This window comes from Hemiscyllium ocellatum, chromosome 1 (genome assembly GCF_020745735.1).
Source record: "Hemiscyllium ocellatum isolate sHemOce1 chromosome 1, sHemOce1.pat.X.cur, whole genome shotgun sequence".
NCBI lineage: Eukaryota > Metazoa > Chordata > Chondrichthyes > Orectolobiformes > Hemiscylliidae > Hemiscyllium > Hemiscyllium ocellatum.
Genome location: NC_083401.1, coordinates 98,570,999 through 98,589,012, shown reverse-complemented (window position 1 = coordinate 98,589,012; position 18,014 = coordinate 98,570,999). Strand labels below are relative to the sequence as shown.

The 18,014-nt window shown below is 39.8% G+C and overlaps 1 protein-coding gene across 1 annotated transcript in view; it reads right to left on the bottom strand.

The window, feature by feature from the left end:
- Window positions 1–4,794: 4,794 nt before the first annotated feature.
- The window catches only part of cnga1b (cyclic nucleotide gated channel subunit alpha 1b), a 33,877-nt gene continuing 20,657 nt past the window's right edge, over window positions 4,795–18,014 (bottom strand). Inside the window, exons 7-8 of the mRNA XM_060824555.1 lie at window positions 16,516–16,622; window positions 4,795–6,209 (exon numbers count right to left, since the gene is read on the bottom strand). Coding sequence (XP_060680538.1) covers window positions 4,795–6,209; window positions 16,516–16,622 — 1,522 coding nt within the window. The remainder of the gene's footprint in view (window positions 6,210–16,515; window positions 16,623–18,014) is intronic.

Genomic DNA, 18,014 nt, shown 5'->3' with positions numbered 1-18,014 from the left:
TCAGTGAGCAGGGAAATGATGGAAGAATAACACCATTCTATGAATTTCAAGTTTATGGAGGCTGTAATCTGAGAAGTTGAGCTGGAAAACATTAAAATAATCAACTTTAGAATAACAAGGGCATTAATGTGAGCTTACCCATAGCTCGGTTGAAACAGGGTGAAGACAGGTAATAGTACAGATGGGTAAGTAGGCTGTCTTGGTGATGAAGCTGATGTGCCTCCTAAAACTATTCTATTTTTTCTTTCCTTGTTGTGAAACCCAAGGGACCAAATTTCACCTTCACCATAACATTCCTGAACACTACTAACAACGGTCTTCTACAGAATGCTGCTGTTCCTCTGACAGTTTTTTTTAAAATGACTTGGAAAAATAGGTATCACAAGCAATTTCAAAATTTATTGCCTTAATTGTCCTCATTGATTGGGGGCCTTTAACCTGCCAGACCTCAGTGAGGATATTTCAAAAGCGAACATGTAACATGACCTCATTAGCTTTCAGACTCTCATCAGACTATATTACACACCGATTACAGGTAGGTACCAGAAATATAGGTAGTTCTGGTATAGCATGGTTTTGTCAGCGTGAATTGGCTATAACATGATTGACAAATTGTGGGCGCTGTTTGGATAACGCTAACATTCTGCTGAACAGGTATAGCAATGTTCTACAGCGCAATTTTCTATAACTGATTTTCATAGTGCCATATTCTATAGTATGCTTTTGTAGTATAATTTACAAAATTATTATTTCTTTAAATTCTTGTAGAAGTCGTTGGTAAGGTCAGCATTTCCTGCCCAACACAAACTACACTTGAATTAAGTGGCTTGCAGAATGAGTCACATCCTGAAGAGCCACAAATAAGCTAAAATGGCTAATGATTTGTGAACGATTAACAATATTTTTAGGGCTATCATTTGGCCATGTTTTAAATTACAGATTTTTTTGTATTCAAATTTCTCAAGGTGCCATGGTGGGATTCTAACCCATGTCCCTTGAACATTAGTCTGGGATTTTGGATTACTAATCTAGCAACAATATCACTGCACCACCACCTCCCCTACTTAACTGACTGATTCCATTTGGAATTTGGTTTGCAATGCAAATCCATGTCTTATGCCACCGCAATATTTGTCTCTTAGAAGTCATCCACCAATCCAGTTGGAACAGAAAGGTGGTGGTGTAGTGATAATGTTACTGACTCATAAACTGCAGCCCTATGTTCTAGGGACATGGATTTGAATCCTACCACAACAGATGGAATGAAAAGCTATTCAAATAGTGACCATAAAACGAAACCCTTATTCCCAATGAAGGGCTTAATCCCGAAACGTCGACCCTCTTGCTCCTCGGATGCTGCCTCATCTGCTGTGCTTTTCCAGCACCACACCTTTTGTCTATAAAACAATTGTCAATTGTTCCAAACACCAACGTGGTTCACTGATGTCCTTTAGGGAAGGAAACTGTCATCTTTATCTGGCTGGCTGACACAGACCCATCGCAATGTGATTGACTCTAAACTACTCTCTGGGTAATTAGAGATGTTTAACAAATGTTGGCTTTGCCAATGAAACCCACATTGCATGAATGAACTTAATAAGAAATTCTAGTTTGTAGAAAAACCTTTTAAATTAACATGTCAGGAATGTATAGAAGAAGAGTTAAGGGTGAACTTCAAGAACAGGTCTGTTAAATTCACAACAAATATAATTGACATTATTTCGAGTTTATTAATATTGTATTTTCAGAGTATTTCCAATCGTTCTAAATGTCAGACAAATGCTAGCCTATATAATGAATCAATTATTTGCAAATCCATGACTTGTGCACAACTTTGATGTTAAATAATATAAAAATTTAAACCACTTAGAATATCATATTAAACATAAAAACCTGAAATATCTGCAGCATAAATACTTGACTTACAAAACTCTGCTCACCAAACAATAAAAATTGCCTAACTGTTAAGTGTAATAAAAAAATCAATCTGACTTTGAATTTATGATAGCTGTTATATAAAAATTAGTTCATTGTCACCGCCCTACTGTTATATTGATAGTATTCATTGATATTCTTTATTCCTATTTCGTTGGTTTACCCTGATGAACTCAAACTGAACAGCAGAAATGACTGAATTAGTCGAACAAAAAGACTACTTCAGACCTGTTTACTTTAAATCTAGAGAATACTTTTTAATACTGCATAAAACGTTTGACTTGTGACCTGTAAAGTAAAATAAAAATTAAGCTAAAATCTATTTTAACTTAACAATATATTTTTACATGGGTCAAAATAGTCCTTATCAAAATACACAATTTATTCTTAATTATTTGGCTGCAAGATGTCATGAATAACATCCTTTTTTTAACAAAGGACTGAAATTCTGTGTCCATTCCAATGTATTCCCGCTATCACTCCAGTACCAAACCATTGGAACAGCAGGAAAGCAGGGCAAAATGGGGTATACCAAGTCCTGGAATTAATCTTCACTTTCAAGATAATCATGTAACAGTGAAATTTCTGCCTTTTTAAAAATAAAATCAGTGTTTATGGAGCAGGGGAATGAACCTGTGGTGGAAAGCACTTTCTCTGGATTCTGCATTTCTTTGGCTCGGCTTTTCTACTGTGCTGGTACATCTGGTTTACTGACAAGCTCAATTTAGAAATTCCACTCAAGGATCCAGCAACAATCCCAAATACATTCAGAATAGTTTCTTAAATGTGGAGTCAACAAATAAAAGCCTTTTGCTGTTTTGGCAAACTTTCTAATCTTGTTAGCAAGAGTTAGCGTAACTAGGTAAATCATTGCACTTCCATCTAACTGCAAAAACTTCAGCAGGGTCAGCAGCAGAGGTCCTGGATTATTACACTTTTAGCAAGAACCCACAAGGTTTAAAATGTACCTGTGAATTATTATGGTGTTTAATTTTATACAATCACACAGTAATAATGTCATGAGGTATATAGAAAGAAAATTTCAACTCTACCACAGGAAAGTTCTGCTCAAGTATACTCTGTTCACGTATCTGAAAAGTTGTTAAGAACCATGCAAACAGACTCGAAGTAGCCATTCTATAGTCATCATGAATAATAGTATAAAGTAAATTTATTTCAATATTTACTTCTTCTATATGTTTGATCAAATACACTACTGACAGAATTTCAAATGCAGCAGAAAGTAATGGACTTTTGTACAACACAGGCAAAGGTGAGGACTGCAGATGCTGGAGATCAGAATCAAGATTAACGTGGTGCTTGAAAAGCGCAGCAGGTCAGGCAGCACAACATATTTAAGATTCAACATCATGTATGTATAATGTATGATTAATTAGTATATGAAATATATTATTCCAAAGTATATTACTTTTTTTCAGTACAGGTTTATTAGTACACATTCATCTTTTAACAACATTCTATAAAGAAATAAATTGTTGCCTTCCCAGTCTAATCAATTTCTACAGTTAATTTAACCTGCTACAGAGATAGTCTGACAATATATAATTTGTGCAGAATCTCCCTGTCCTCATGCACTTCCGAGACCTAGTTAATGAGAGTGATAAAACAATAGATTCCATTGAAGAGCCAAGACAAAACTGAAGCTAGAAATTCCCACAATATTTCTATTTTCAGATTGCAACTTCACTAAATGTAAAGTGTCAATTATTACTAATGACTTAGTCATTCTTTGTTTGTATTTTATGTCCATATATTATTTCAACTTATGTGACAATTCAGATGTAAAGTTATTCTTTAAAACATGATTGCTTAACAGTTAACAATAATTTATTACTGAATCATGGAACCCAAAGTCTCCAAGAATTCTACCAGTTTCATCTTGTAACTCCAGCATGAGATTTACAAATCTCCAGGGAAATGGCAGAAATCTGGTTATACTGACCACCACTATTTCAGGAAGATGTCGTCATTCCTTTTAAGGTGAATGACTGTTCGGGCATTCATCCAGGTGTAATGACACCTTATTTTTCCTTTAGTTCCCACAGCCAGGCCTGAGCAAGGAGGCCAATAGAAATATTCACAAAGTTATGTGAAAGGTCTGGGTGTGTGTGTGGGCAGCATCTGTAAGACTGCCTCAATGTCATAAGATTGTGGATTTGGTAAGAAAACAGAATGCACTTGAAGAGGCCTCTTCCACAAGAGATTTTCCCCTCTCCCCAGCCCCAGCTCATGACTCTGCAAATGCCATTTGGTTTAGCACTGGAGAGTAGTGTAAGGTGAGAACTTAACTAACATTAAGCTACCAACCCAAGAAATTGCACAGCCATAGTTACAAAAACATATAAACTTGATAATATAGATTTTTGAATACAGTTGTTTTTAACATATTATAAATAATGTCTGCATTGCAATCATGGTTGAGCTTTGAAAATAATCCTTTTTCTGTAAAGTATTTTGGAAAATACTGAGTAAGGTACACTGTAAATATAAATTTCTTATACATATACAGTAGATTTAAGTAAGAAACATTGTTGACATTTTTACTTAACAGTGCGGTTTTAATTTTGAGTACTGCAAGAAATATTCTATCCTGATACAAATACTTGCTTGTGACCTGTAATTAAATTCCAATATATTCCCAACAGACAGCTTTCAGTTGTAACTCATCAATCTGTATGAATTTTATGTATAATATATATTTTAAACACAGTGAAATATCCTTTCTATAACAATTTGTCAAAGTTTAAATGAATTTTCATTCTGAGATATGTATTGTTAGTACATCCAGTAATGCAAAAAATAAGTATTAGCTTTGTATTATTAATATGCATACTTACACTACTTTTTACTTTCTTCAGTTTCAGTTGGTGCTTCAGCATCTACCAGTTCTGAATATTCAAATTGCATTCCTGATTGTTTAATTTTATTCTCAATCTTTGTTACTCTTTCTTTTAGTTTTTGTTGTGTAGAGTTGTATTCTGCCAGAAGTCGAGCAAATTTAGTCTGTAAAAGATCAATTGCCATATCAAGTCTTGTTACTTTCTCTTCCATGTCCTTTGGGTCAGCTCCAAGCTGGGCAATATCTAAATCCAAAAGACCATCCTTCATTAGAATTTGCTTTCCCTTTTCTTCCAGCATTGCTTTTGCATCGGGATATTCTGTGAGTGCTTCCATTAGATCATCTTTGGAGAGGCAGAACAAATCTGAGTAGCCTATACTCTTAATGTTTGCTGTTCTTCTATTTCCAGCTTTACTACCTTTGATATTCAGAATACTAATTTCACCAAAATAGCTGCCATCACTTAGAACCACAAACTGAGTAATTCCATCATCAGCAACAACAGCAAGTTTCCCTTCTTTGATGATGTACATCTCTCTACCAATGTCTCCTTTGCGACAGATATAATCCCCTGGGCTGTACACCTGGGGTCTTAGTTTCAACACCAACTCAATCAGCAGACCAGCTTCACAATCTGCAAAGATTCGAACTTTCTTCAGTGTATCAAGGTGGACATTGATGGCAATTTCTGCTCTTAACTTGTCAGGAAGATATTTCAAGACCTCTCTTTCATCTACAGCTTTTTTGTTTGTCCACAAGTAGTCAAACCATTTGATAACTCTCTTTTCCAAATCTTTGCTCACTTTTCGAAAGTGCATGTACTGCTTGATGGCGTCAATCCTTGACTGAAACTCTGCACGAGCTGCATTCATGTTGGAAATCATAGAACCAACATTACCAACAATGGTGGCAAAAATCAGCACTCCAACTAGGAAATCAGCCACCACAAAAAAGTATTCTGAATCCTCTACAGGAGGAGGTGTTTCACCAATGGTAGTTAGTGTCAGTGTTGACCAATAGAGACTGTACACATACTTCCGAGCAAGCCGGGAAAACTCTGGAATGGATACATTTGGATATACCCATGTATCTGCCCCAAACCCTATAGCTTTGGAAATTGAAAAATACACACAAGCATTCCAATGAATAATGATCACAATGTACATGACAAGGTTGGAAATCCTGAAAATGTTTGGGTAGTTTGTCCGAGTTTCAGTTCTTGAAAAGAATTCAAACAATCGACTAATCCTAGTCAAACGATTTAATCTAATTTCTGGATATTCCAGTCCAAATAAAAAATACAGAAAGTCAGTTGGTATAAGTGAGATGACGTCTAATTTGAATTGGATTGTGGCAAAGTATTTTTCTCTGAGTTTCTTTCCATCACTGACCAATAGACCTTGTTCCAGATACCCTGTGAAAAAAAAAATTAATTAATGATATGTTTGGAAATAGATATGACGTAAGATTTAAGCGAGAAGAGCAATAACAAGTGAGAGAAACACATTTTAACCAAAATAATTAAGTACTGCCAAATATGTTGAAAACTAGGGTATTAATTTCTATTTTAGGATTTAACCACAAAGCAATGCATTAGAGTGAGAATATTTGTGCATTCTACATGAAATTCCACACATTTTCAAATTTCACCTTTTGTAAATGCTTTCTGGCCTCACCTAACTATTATATAAAGCAAGACATATCTTATTTTCCTGAACAGTCCCATCAAGGACAGTTGATTAGCTCGGCCACTCAACATCGAGTACAAGTGATTGAAGTGCAGGCTGTGCTTACTTCATGGGCGTTCTCATGAATGTCACATGTCTCTGGTTAATTTATGAACTGAGGCATCCACCTGAAGCAGCCAGGTTCCAAGGCTATAAATGCCAAGACATAGCAGTGGTGTGGAGAAACAGAAAAACATAAAAAATAGGAGCAGGAGAAAGCCATTCAGCCACTGAGCCAACTCTGCCATTCAACATAATAACAGTTTATACTTTACATCAACATCATACTTCCAATCTATCCTCCTAAACCATGACACCTTCAGCTTTGAGAAAACCATTTCTTTTTTAGATATATTCAGTGACCATGCCTCCATAGCCTTCAATGGCAATGAATTCCATATATTCACAACACTTTCAGAAAGTAATTCCACCTCATCTGTTTTAAATCTGCCACCCCTTATCCTAAAACTATGACCTCTTGTTCTAGATTACCCCTCAAGATGAAATATCTGCTCCAGCTCAACTTTGTCAATTCCTTTTAGCAGCTTACGTAGCTCAATTAGATTTCATCTCATTCCAGCATGCATACAACAACACTGCTCAAACCATCCTGAAGCCTAGCCTTTCATCTTTGGAATTAATTTAGTGATATTTGTTTCTGAACTACATCCAATGCAACTGCATCCTTCCTCAAGTAAGAGGATCAAAACTTTCTTCTAAACTCCAGTGAATATAGGTCCAGTCAACGTAACCTATCCTATGACAAACCTACCATTCCAGAAATGTGTGTCGCTGGACATCAGAGTGCATCTGGGAAAATTAACAAACAGTGAAATTCACAACTAATCTTGGAGGAACTGTTGGGTGAAGTTCATAGCACAGAATCAGATAATTTAATTGTTGTTTTAAGTCTGTCCAAGAGAAAGGCTGCAGTAGTGAGTATGGTGGATTCTTTCTTGATTATATGTTTTTGGAGAGAAGTCTCTTGATTAAACTTAAAATATAAGCCATAGCTATTAATTTAACCTGGGGCAGTGTTTGTAGAGGAATAAGACTGTGTTATTTTCCGGGTCTATAGATTGTGAAGGAGCAAAAATGGCTTTGCAGTGATGTGTACTACTTTTCAGATGTGGGAATTTAAAGAGAGTTTAAGGGTTACTGTGGGTTTTATCTGCCATAAATGCCGTTGGATGCGAATCTTATCAGATAAAGTGGACCAGTTGGAGAGACAGATAGAAGCGATGAGGAATTTGCAACAGTATGTGATGGATGGCAGTTATAGGAAGGGGGGAAAGTCTCAGATACAGTCACATAGATGGGTTAATTCCAGGAAGGGTGAGAGAGGTTGACACCTAGGGCAGGAGTCTTTTGTGGCTATACCCATTTCAAACAGGTATGCTGTTTTGGAAAATGTAGGGGGTGATGGATTCTCAGGGGAACGTAGCACAAACAGCCAAGTTTCTGGTATTGAGACTGGCTCTAATGCAACGAGGGGTACATCGGCTTCCAAGAAATCAATTGTGTTAGGGGATTCTGTAGTCAGAGGTACAGACAGACATTTCTGTGGCCAGCAGAGAAAAAGCAGAATGGTGTGTTGTTTCTCTGGTACCAGGATCAAGGATGTCTCAGAGAGGGTGCAGAATGTTCTCACGGGGAAGAGGGGCCAGCAGGAGGTCATTGTACACATTGGAACCAACAACATAGGAAGAGAAAAGGTTGAAACTCTGAAGGGAGATTACAGAGAGTTAGGCAGAAATTTAAAAAGGAGGTCCTCAAGTATAGTAATATCTGGATTTCTCCCAGTGCTACAAGCTAGTGAGAGCAGGAATAGGAGGATAGAGCAGATGAATGCATGTCTGAGGAGTTGGTGGGAGAAGGATTCACATTTTTGGATCATTGGAATCTCTTTTGGGAAAGAAGTGACCTGTACAAGAAGGACGGATTGATCGTAAATTGGAAGGGGACTAATATACTGTCAGGGAAATTTGCTAGAACTGCTTGGGAGGATTTAAACTAGTAAGGTTGGGAGTCGGGGTGGGGGGTGGGGGTTGTTGGGAGGGACCCCAGGGAGATAGTGAGGAAAGAGATTGATCTGAGACGGGTACAGCTGAGAACAGAAGTGAGTCAAACAGTCAGGGCAGGCAGGGACAAGGTAGGACGAACAAATTAAACTGCATTTATTTCAATGCAAGGGGTCTAACAGGGAAGGCAGATGAACTCAGCATGGGTAGGAACATGGGACTGGGATATCATAGCAATTACGGAAACATGGTGCAGGGATGGGCAGGACTGGCAGCTTAATGTTCCAGGATACAAATGCTACAGGAAGGATAGAAAGGGAGGCAAGAGAGGAGGGGGAGTGGCATTTTTGATAAGGGATAGCATTACAGCTGTGCTGAGGGAGGATATTCCCAGAAATACATCCAGGGAAGTTATTTGAGTGGAACTGAGAAATAAGAAAGGGATGATCACTTTATTGGGATTGTATTATAGAACCCCCCCCCCCCACCCCCTCCAATAGTCAGAGGGAAATTGAGTAACAAACTTGTAAGGAGATCTCAGCTATCTGTAAGAATAATAGGGTAGTTATGGTAGGGGATTTTAACTTTCCAAACATCGAGTAGGACTGCCATAGTGTTAAAGGTTTAGATGGAGAGGAATTTCTTAAGTGTGTACAAGACAATTTTCTGATTCAGTATGTGGATGTACCTACTAGAGAAGGTGCAAAACTTAACCTACTCTTGGGAAGTAAGGCAGGGCAGGTGACTGAAGTGTCAGTGGGGGAGCACTTGGGGGTCAGTGACCATAATTCTATTCATTTTAAAATAGTGATGGAAAAGAATAGACCAGGTGTAAAAGTTGAAGTTCTAAATTGAAGAAAGGCCAATTTTGACATTTTAGGCAAGAACTTTCAAAAGCTGATTGGGGGCAGATATTCGCAAGTAAAGGGATGGCTGGAAAATGGGAAGCCTTCAGAAATGAGATAACAAGAATCCAGAAAAAGTATATTCCTGTCAGGGTGAAAAGGAAGGCTGGTAGGTATAGGGAACGCTGGATGACTAAAGAAATTGAGGGTTTGGTTAAGAAAAAGAAGGAAGCATATGTCAGGTATAGACAGGATAGATCGAGTGAATCCTTAGAAGAATATAAAGGAAGTAGGAGTATACTTAAGAGGGAAATCAGGAAGGCAAAATGGGGACATGAGATAGCTTTGGCAAATAGAATTAAGGAGAATTCAAAGGGTTTTTACAAATATGTTAAGGACAAAAGGGTAACTAGAGAGAGAATAGGGCCCCTCAAAGATCAGCAAGGTGGCCTTTGTGTGGAGCCACAGAAAGTGGGGGAGATACTAAATGAATATTTTGCTTTAATATTTACTGTGGAAAAGGATATGGAAGATATAGACTGTAGGGAAATAGATGGTGACATTTTGCAAAATGTCCAGATTACAGAGGAGAAATTGCTGGATGTCTTGAAACGGTTAAAAGTGGATAAATCCCCAGGACCTGATCAGGTGTACCCGAGAACTCTGTGGGAAGCTAGAGAAGTGATTGCTGGGCCTCTTGCTGACATTCTTGTATCACCGATAGTCAGGTGAGGTGCCGGAAGACTGGAAGTTGGCAAACGTAGTGCCACTGTTTAAGAAGAGCGGTAAAGACAAGACAGGGAATGATAGACCGGTGAGCCTGACCTCGGTGGTAGGCAGGTTGTTGGAGGGAATCCTGAGGGAAAGGATGTACATGTACTTGGAAAGGCAAGGACTGATTCCGGATAGTCAACATGGCTTTGTGCGTGGGAACTCATATCTCACAAACTTGATTGAATTTTTTGAAGAAGTAACAAAGAAGATTGATGAGGGAAGAGCAGTAGATATGATCTATATAGACTTCAGTAAGGCGTTCGACAAGGTTCCCCATGGGAGACTGATTAGCAAGGCTAGATCTCATGGAATACATGGACAACTAGCTATTTGGATATAGTACTGGCTCAAAGGTAGAAGGCAGAGGGTGGTGGTGGAGGGTTGTTTTTCAGACTGGAGGCCTGTGACCAGTGGAGTGCCACAAGGATCGGTGCTGGGCCTACTACTTTTTGTCATTTACATAAATGATTTGGATGTGAGCGTAAGAGGTACAAGTTAGTAAGTTTGCAGATGACACCAAAACTGGAGGTGTAGTGGACAGCAAAGAGGGTTACCTCAGATTACAACAGGATCTGGACCAGATGGGCCAATGGGCTGAGAAGTGGCAGATGAAGTTTAATTCAGATAAGTGCAAGGTGCTCATTTTGTGAAAGCAAATCTTAGCAGGACTTATACACTTAATGGTAAGGTCCTAGGGAGTGTTGTTGAACAAAGAGACCTTGGAGTGTAGGTTCATAGCTCTTGAAAGTGGAGTCGCAGGTAGATAGGATAGTGAAAAAGGCGTTTGATATGCTTTCCCTTATTGGTCAGAGTATTGAGTACAGGAGTTGGGAGGTCATGTTGTGGCTGTACAGCACATTGGTTAGGTCACTGTTGGAATATTGCATGCAATTCTGGTCTCCTTCCTATCGGAAAAATGTTGTGAAACTTGAGGGTTCGGAAAACATTTACAAGGATGTTGCTAGGATTGGAGGATCTGAGCTACAGGGAGACACTGAACAGGCTGGGGCTGTTTTCCCTGGAGCATAAGAGACTGAGGGGTGATCTTATAGAGGTTTACAAAAGTATGAGGGGTATGAATAGGATAAATAGGGAAAGTCTTTTCCCTGGGGTCAGGGAGCCCAGAACTAGAGGGCATAGGTTTAGGGTGAGAGGGCGAAGATATAAAAGAGAGCTAAGGGGCAATTTTTTCATGCAGAGGGTGGTACGTGTGTGGAATGAGCTGCCAGAGGATGTGGTGGAAGCTGGTACAATCGCAACATTTAAGAGGTATTTGGATGGGTATATGAATAGGAAGGGTTTGGAGGGATATGGGCCAGGTGCTGGCAGGTGGGACTAGATTGGGTTGGAATACCTGGTCGGCATGGATGGGTTGGACTGAAGGGTCTGTTTCCATGCTGTACATCTCTGTGACTCTATGACTCGAAATCAGTCTGGTCAACCTTTGTTGCATTACCTCTATGGCAATTATATATTTTCTTCGGTAAGGAGACCAAAACTATACACAGTACTCCGTGTATGACCTCCCCAAAACCCGTTCAGCTTCACTAAGACTTCCTTGTACCTGTACTGTCAGGAAGGCCAGCATACATTTGCCCTATTAACTGCTTGCTGTATCTGCATGCTTGCTTTTAGTGAACTGTGTGTAAAGACACTTAACTCTCTTTCTGTCTGCTTCCCAACTCTTTTCCTTTAGCTCCTCCCATCTCCTCCAAATCCAGCAAATGGGCATGGGCACTCAGACGGACTCCAGTTATGCCTGCCTCTTTGTCGGCCATGTCGAGCCATCCCTCCTCAGTACCTACACAGGCATTGCATCGGTGCAGCGTCCTGGACCCAGGTTGAACTAAAGCAGTTCCTCAACTTCGCCCACAACTTCCACCCCACCCTCAAATTGACTTGGTCCATCTCGGACACCTCTCTCCCCTTTCTTGACCTCTCCATTTCTATCTCTAGCGACAGTCTCCAGATGGATGTTTACTCTAAACCCACAGACTCTCACAACTACCTGAACTACACCTCCTCCCAACCAGTATCTGGCAAGAACTCCCTTGTGTTCTCCCAATTCTTCTGCTTCCACCTCATCTGCTCAGATGAGGAGACATTTCACTTCCAAGCATCCCAGATGTCCACCTATTTCGAACAACACATTTTCCCCCATGTCATCTATACAGCCCTCTACCGCACCACCTCCATTCCCCGTTCCATTGCTCTAAAGCCAATCCCTTCCAAATGCAATACAGATAGCGACCCGTCTCTGCATTCAATGTATCATCTTTAAACACTCCCGCCAACTCCAACTAGACCCCACCACCAAGGACATCTTCCCCTACCCACTCCTCTTTGCCTTCTGCAAGGACCGCTCCCTTGGCCAATCCCTGGTTTGCGCCACTCTCCCCACCAATTCTCCCGAACCCCCAGGTACCTTCCCCTGCAACTAGAACAGACACAAAACCTGCCAGTACACCACCATCCTCACCTCCATCCAGCGCCCCAAACAATCCTTCTAGGTGAGACAGAGGTTCACTTTCCTCTTTTCCAACTTAGTTTATTCTATCCAGTGCTCACGATGTGGTCTTCTCTATATCGGGGAGACCAAATGTAAACTTAGGGAACAGTTTGCTGAGCATTTCAGCCGGGTCAATAGGGGCTGAATGGACCTCCCAGTAACTGCCCATGTTAATTCCCCTTCCCACTCCCTTTCTGACATGACCACCCTAGGCCTCCCCCTTTGCCACAATGAACCAAACCGCAAGTTGAAGGAACAACGCTTCACCTTATACGTGGGCAGTTTAAAGCCCGGAGGACTCAATGTTGAGTTCTTCAATTTCAAATAACCTCCCTTCCCACCCCCTCCCCCTCCCTTCCACTTCTCCCAACCACCAACTGGATTCATCCCTCTCACTAACCAACCAGGTCGTACTTTCTACCTGTCTTCATCTATCCTCACCTCACCACCCTGCCCCCACCACCCCCTTTATCTACAGCTCCTCTTCCTCCCACCTCAGTCCTGAAGATGGGTTAGCCCCGAAATGTCGACTTCTCAATTTCCTGATGCTGCCTGGCTTGCTGTGTCCTTCCAGCCTCCTGCTTGTCCACCCAATTCTCACTCCATTTTTACCACAAATCCTATGTGCTTTGATTTTTCACAATAACCATTGCTTTCTGAAAATCCAAATACAGCATATTTACTGGTTCTCTCTTGTCTGAATTTGAATTTGAATGAGACTTTGTGACTTGTATTTTACAGTGAATAATACAGTAAAATACAGTGAAAAGCATCAACCTTCACCACAATCCAATGCCATTTTGAATAATAGAACATAGAACATAGAAAGATACAGCGCAGTACAGGCCCTTCGGCCCTCGATGTTGCGCCGACCGAATCCTACCTAACCTACACTAGCCCAATAACTTCCAAATGCCTATCCAATGCCCGCTTAAATGACCATAAAGAAGGAGAGTTCACCACTGCTACTGGCAGGGCATTCCATGAACTCACAACCCGCTGTGTAAAGAATCTACCCCTAACATCTGTCCTATACCTACCACCCCTTAATTTAAAGCTGTGTCCCCTAGTAACACCTGACTCCATTAGCGGTAAAAGGTTCTCAGTGTCGACCCTATCTAAACCCCTAATCATCTTATACACCTCTATCAAATCTCCCCTAAACCTTCTCTTCTCCAATGAGAACAGCCCCAAGTGCCTCAGCCTTTCCTCATAAGATTTTCCTACCATTCCAGGCAACATCCTGGTAAACCTCCTCTGCACTCGTTCCAATGCCTCCACATCCTTCCTATAGTATGGCGACCAAAACTGCACACAATACTCCAGATGAGGCCGCACCAGAGTCTTATACAGTTGCAACATGACCTCAGGACTCCGGAACTCAATTCCTCTACCAATAAAGCCCAGTACACCATATGCCTTCCTCACAGCACTATTTACCTGGGTGGCAACTTTCAGAGATCTGTGTACATGGACACCAAGATCCCTCTGCTCATCCATACTACCAAGTAGCCTACCAATAATAGAAAGAATAAAAAGATATCGCTAAAAGAGAGTCCATCTTTGTTCCACTGCCTCTGCCATGGGTTCTGAGTCCTGAACAGGTTCACCAATGACACCTGCACTATCATTCTTCCTCTACCATCTCACCGCTGTCTGTGCTGGATCTACCAATATTAGAGTCGCCACTCTTCAGGTGCCATCTCTTTGCCGCAGTATCCATCTCGTCCACACAGATGCCGATGCTGCGTCCCATGCTGGATCCACATTTACCCCTTAACCAGGAATGCCTCACCAATAACCAGGAGTCCCCAATTCTGGGTCTATACAAGCAGAAGTCCCCCTCTGGGCCGACCAGAACCAGGAGTCCTCCTCTGGGCCTACCATAATCAGGAGTCCCCTTCTGTGCCTACCACAATCAGGAATCCCTCTCTGGGCCTATCACAACCAAGAGTCCCTCTCTAAGCCTACCACAACTAGGAGTCCACCTCTGGGCCTACCACAACCATGTGTCTCTCACTCTGCTGCCAGGCTAGGCCACCACCAGGGAGTCCTGCTCCGGCCATCCCCCTTTATGATGTCACCTTCTCTGCCACCACTGACAGGAAGAAGGTGAAGAAAAAGAAAGAAGATGAAAAGAGTATAGAAAGAAGGAAGGAAGCAGCTGGTCTGGAATGGATGGACTCAGGAGCCCGAACACTGCTTTCCTGGATCAGATCCCTATCTGATATATCCTAGTTACATCTTCAAAAAACTCCAGTAGGTTTGTTAAACATGATTTCTCTGTCATAAATCCATGTGATGTTGTATAATACTGTTGGTATGTTTTAAATGTTCTGTTATCACATTGTCTATAATAGGCTTCAGCTTTTTCCCCACTACTCATGTTGGCTAACAAATTTGTAGTTCCCAGTTTTCTCCTCCCTCCATATTTAAACTGTGGGGTTAAATTTGCCACCCTCCAATTTGCTGGGACTGTTCCAGGATCTATAGAATTTTGGAAGATGTCAACTACTATATGCACGCTTTCCATGACCACCTCCTTTATTACTCTGAAATGAAAATTATTAGGCCTTGTCTCTGAGGATTTGTTGGCTTTCATTTTCATTAATTTCTTTGTAGTTTTTTTTAAGTACCTGTAAGACCAATATCCTTTAGTTCCTACTTTCCAACAGAACTTTGCTTCTCTAACTTTTCTCAGAGGTTTTTGGTGCCTTCTTCTGCGAAGCAGTTACAAAAAGTATTTGCTTAATTGCTCTGCATTTCCTTGGTCTTCATTAGCACTTATGGAGAGATGATGGCCTAGTGATATTATTGCTAGACTGTTAAGCCACAGACCAAGATAATGTTCTGGGAACCCAGGTTTGAATCCCACCATGGCAGATATTAAAATTTGAATTTAATATTTTTACAAATCTGGAATCAAGAATCTAATGATGATGATGACCATGAATCCATTGTCAATTATTGAAAAAACCCATCTGGTTCACTAATGACCTTTAAGGAAGGAAACTGCCATCCCTTCTTGGTCTGACCTACAGACCCACAGCAATACAGTTGATTCTTAACTATCCTCTGTGTAACTAGGCAATAAATGCTGCCTAGCCAGGAATACCCCCATCCCATGAGTGAATAATGAACAATTCTGCCTTTTTAGACTGCCTTTAGACTGCTTACACTTGTTTTCACTAATTATTTTCTTTTTACATACCTCTAGAAGCGCTTAAAGTCTACATTAAATTTCACTGCAAGTTTACTCTCCTTCTCTATTTCTCCGTCTTCATCATCCTCTTAGTCTTCCTTCCCTGGATTCTAAACTGCTCCCATTGCTTGGTCTGCTTTGCTTTATATGACATATGTTTGGAGCTAATACTATCCTCAATTTCATTGTTAGGTTGGACAAACTTTTTGTTGTGTTCTTTCACCCAAGCGAAATATATAATTTTTGTAATGGATACATTTAGTCCTTAAATATTGAGAGCTATCATGCCTTTTGTATATTTTCTATTGCAGTCAACTTGTCTTTCATGCCTGCATAGTTTCATTGGTTAGATTTAGGTTCCTACTTTTGGATTGAACTACTTTACTTTCTGTTCCAATGAAGAATTCTATCATAAGCCTTGTCATAACAAGATTATGAATTAACCCATTCTCCTTTCACAAAACCATATCTAAGATACTCTGTCCCAGAGGTGATTTGGAGTTAGGTGCCAGAAAGTGACACAGCACTGTGAATTTTCCATTCCTACTTGCTACAGTCCAGCAATGGGGGTTAAAATCGACCCTCACATAGATGGCAAATAGCCTCAAAACTCTTTGACAAAATAAATATAAGTACACTTACCTGTTTTTGTTCTTAAATACATGTCGAGTATATAAATAACATCTGATACATAATCAAGGATGAACCACGTGCTCAAGTAGTCAGACTGAAGTTCTTCAAAACATGCTCTAAATGAGAAAAGAAGTGAAAACAAAATGAAAAATACCTTAGTATTCATTCAATTGAATTTAACATTTTCTACCAAGGTATTTAAGACGTTTCAATGAATTATCAGGGGATCAGTAATGATCTTCTTGAAGTAATAAGTTATAAACTATTGTGAGATTATGGTAATTTTCTAGTTCCTTGTGGTAATCTCAGCACAGGCAGAACTATAAACGTTCATATATTAACTATGCTATTAGCTTTTATAGAGTCATTTACAGCACAGAAGGAAGACAAATAGCTCACTGAGCTCATACCCCTTAGAGTGCATGAGGTGAATTTCTGCAGATGTACATTGAGAAACCAACTAAAGATCGTGCTATTTGGGATTTATTGATATTAAATTATTGTGTAATAACAAGTGCTAATCAATAATCTTGCTAAACAGAGCCATTGGGAAATAATAACTGTAAAGTGATAAAATGTTGGAATTAAATTTGAATGTGGTATAATTCATTTTGAAACTAGGATCTTTAGACTTGAAATGAATTATGAAGGTAATGGGACTGCATTCACTATGGTTGACAAAAGTATTGGAGAGTAGCTTGGCAACAGCAAGTAGTTAGAGATACAATATGGTTTAGAACACAAATACATTCCTGTATGGCACAAACACCCAAAGTTGAAGATAAATCAATTATGGTCAATGAAAGAAGTGAAAGATTGCAATTGATCAAAGGATTTGGCTTTCATCAGAACAATTGGTAAGTTTAGGATTGGAAATAATTTAGAAACCAACAAATGAGGACACCGAAGCTGATCAAGAAAGGGAAGTAAATTTAAATTAGGGAGGAACATAAAGGTGGACTGTGAAAGATTCTTTACATTTAAGAAAAGGAAACATTTGGCTAGGAGGAAATAGCCTGAAATAGGGTTACCCCTGAAACGTCAACTTCTTCACCTAATGCTGCCTGGCTTGCTGTGTTCTCCCAGCCTCCTGCTTGTATACTCAGGAGAAATATAAGTCCATTACATGTAGAGAAGAAGGTAGCGAGAGAAATAATGGATACATTGGTGATTATATTTCACAATGCTATATATTCTGGAAAGATTCCGGTGGACTGGAAAGTAGTAAATGTAACCATACTATTTAAGTAGGGAGGAAGAAGGTGAATGAAGAATTATAGACCTGTTAGTTTGATGTCAGTAGTGGAGAAATGTTAGCATCTATTATAAAGGATGGATAACTGGACAGTTTGGAAAGAATAGCAACTTTAGGCAGAGTCAGTATATATTTATGAAAGAGAATCAAGTTTGACATACCTGTTGAAACATTTTGAGATATTTTCTTGTAGCATTGATAAATGAAAACCAGAAAGTATGGTGTATTTAGATTTTCAGAAGTTTTTGATGAG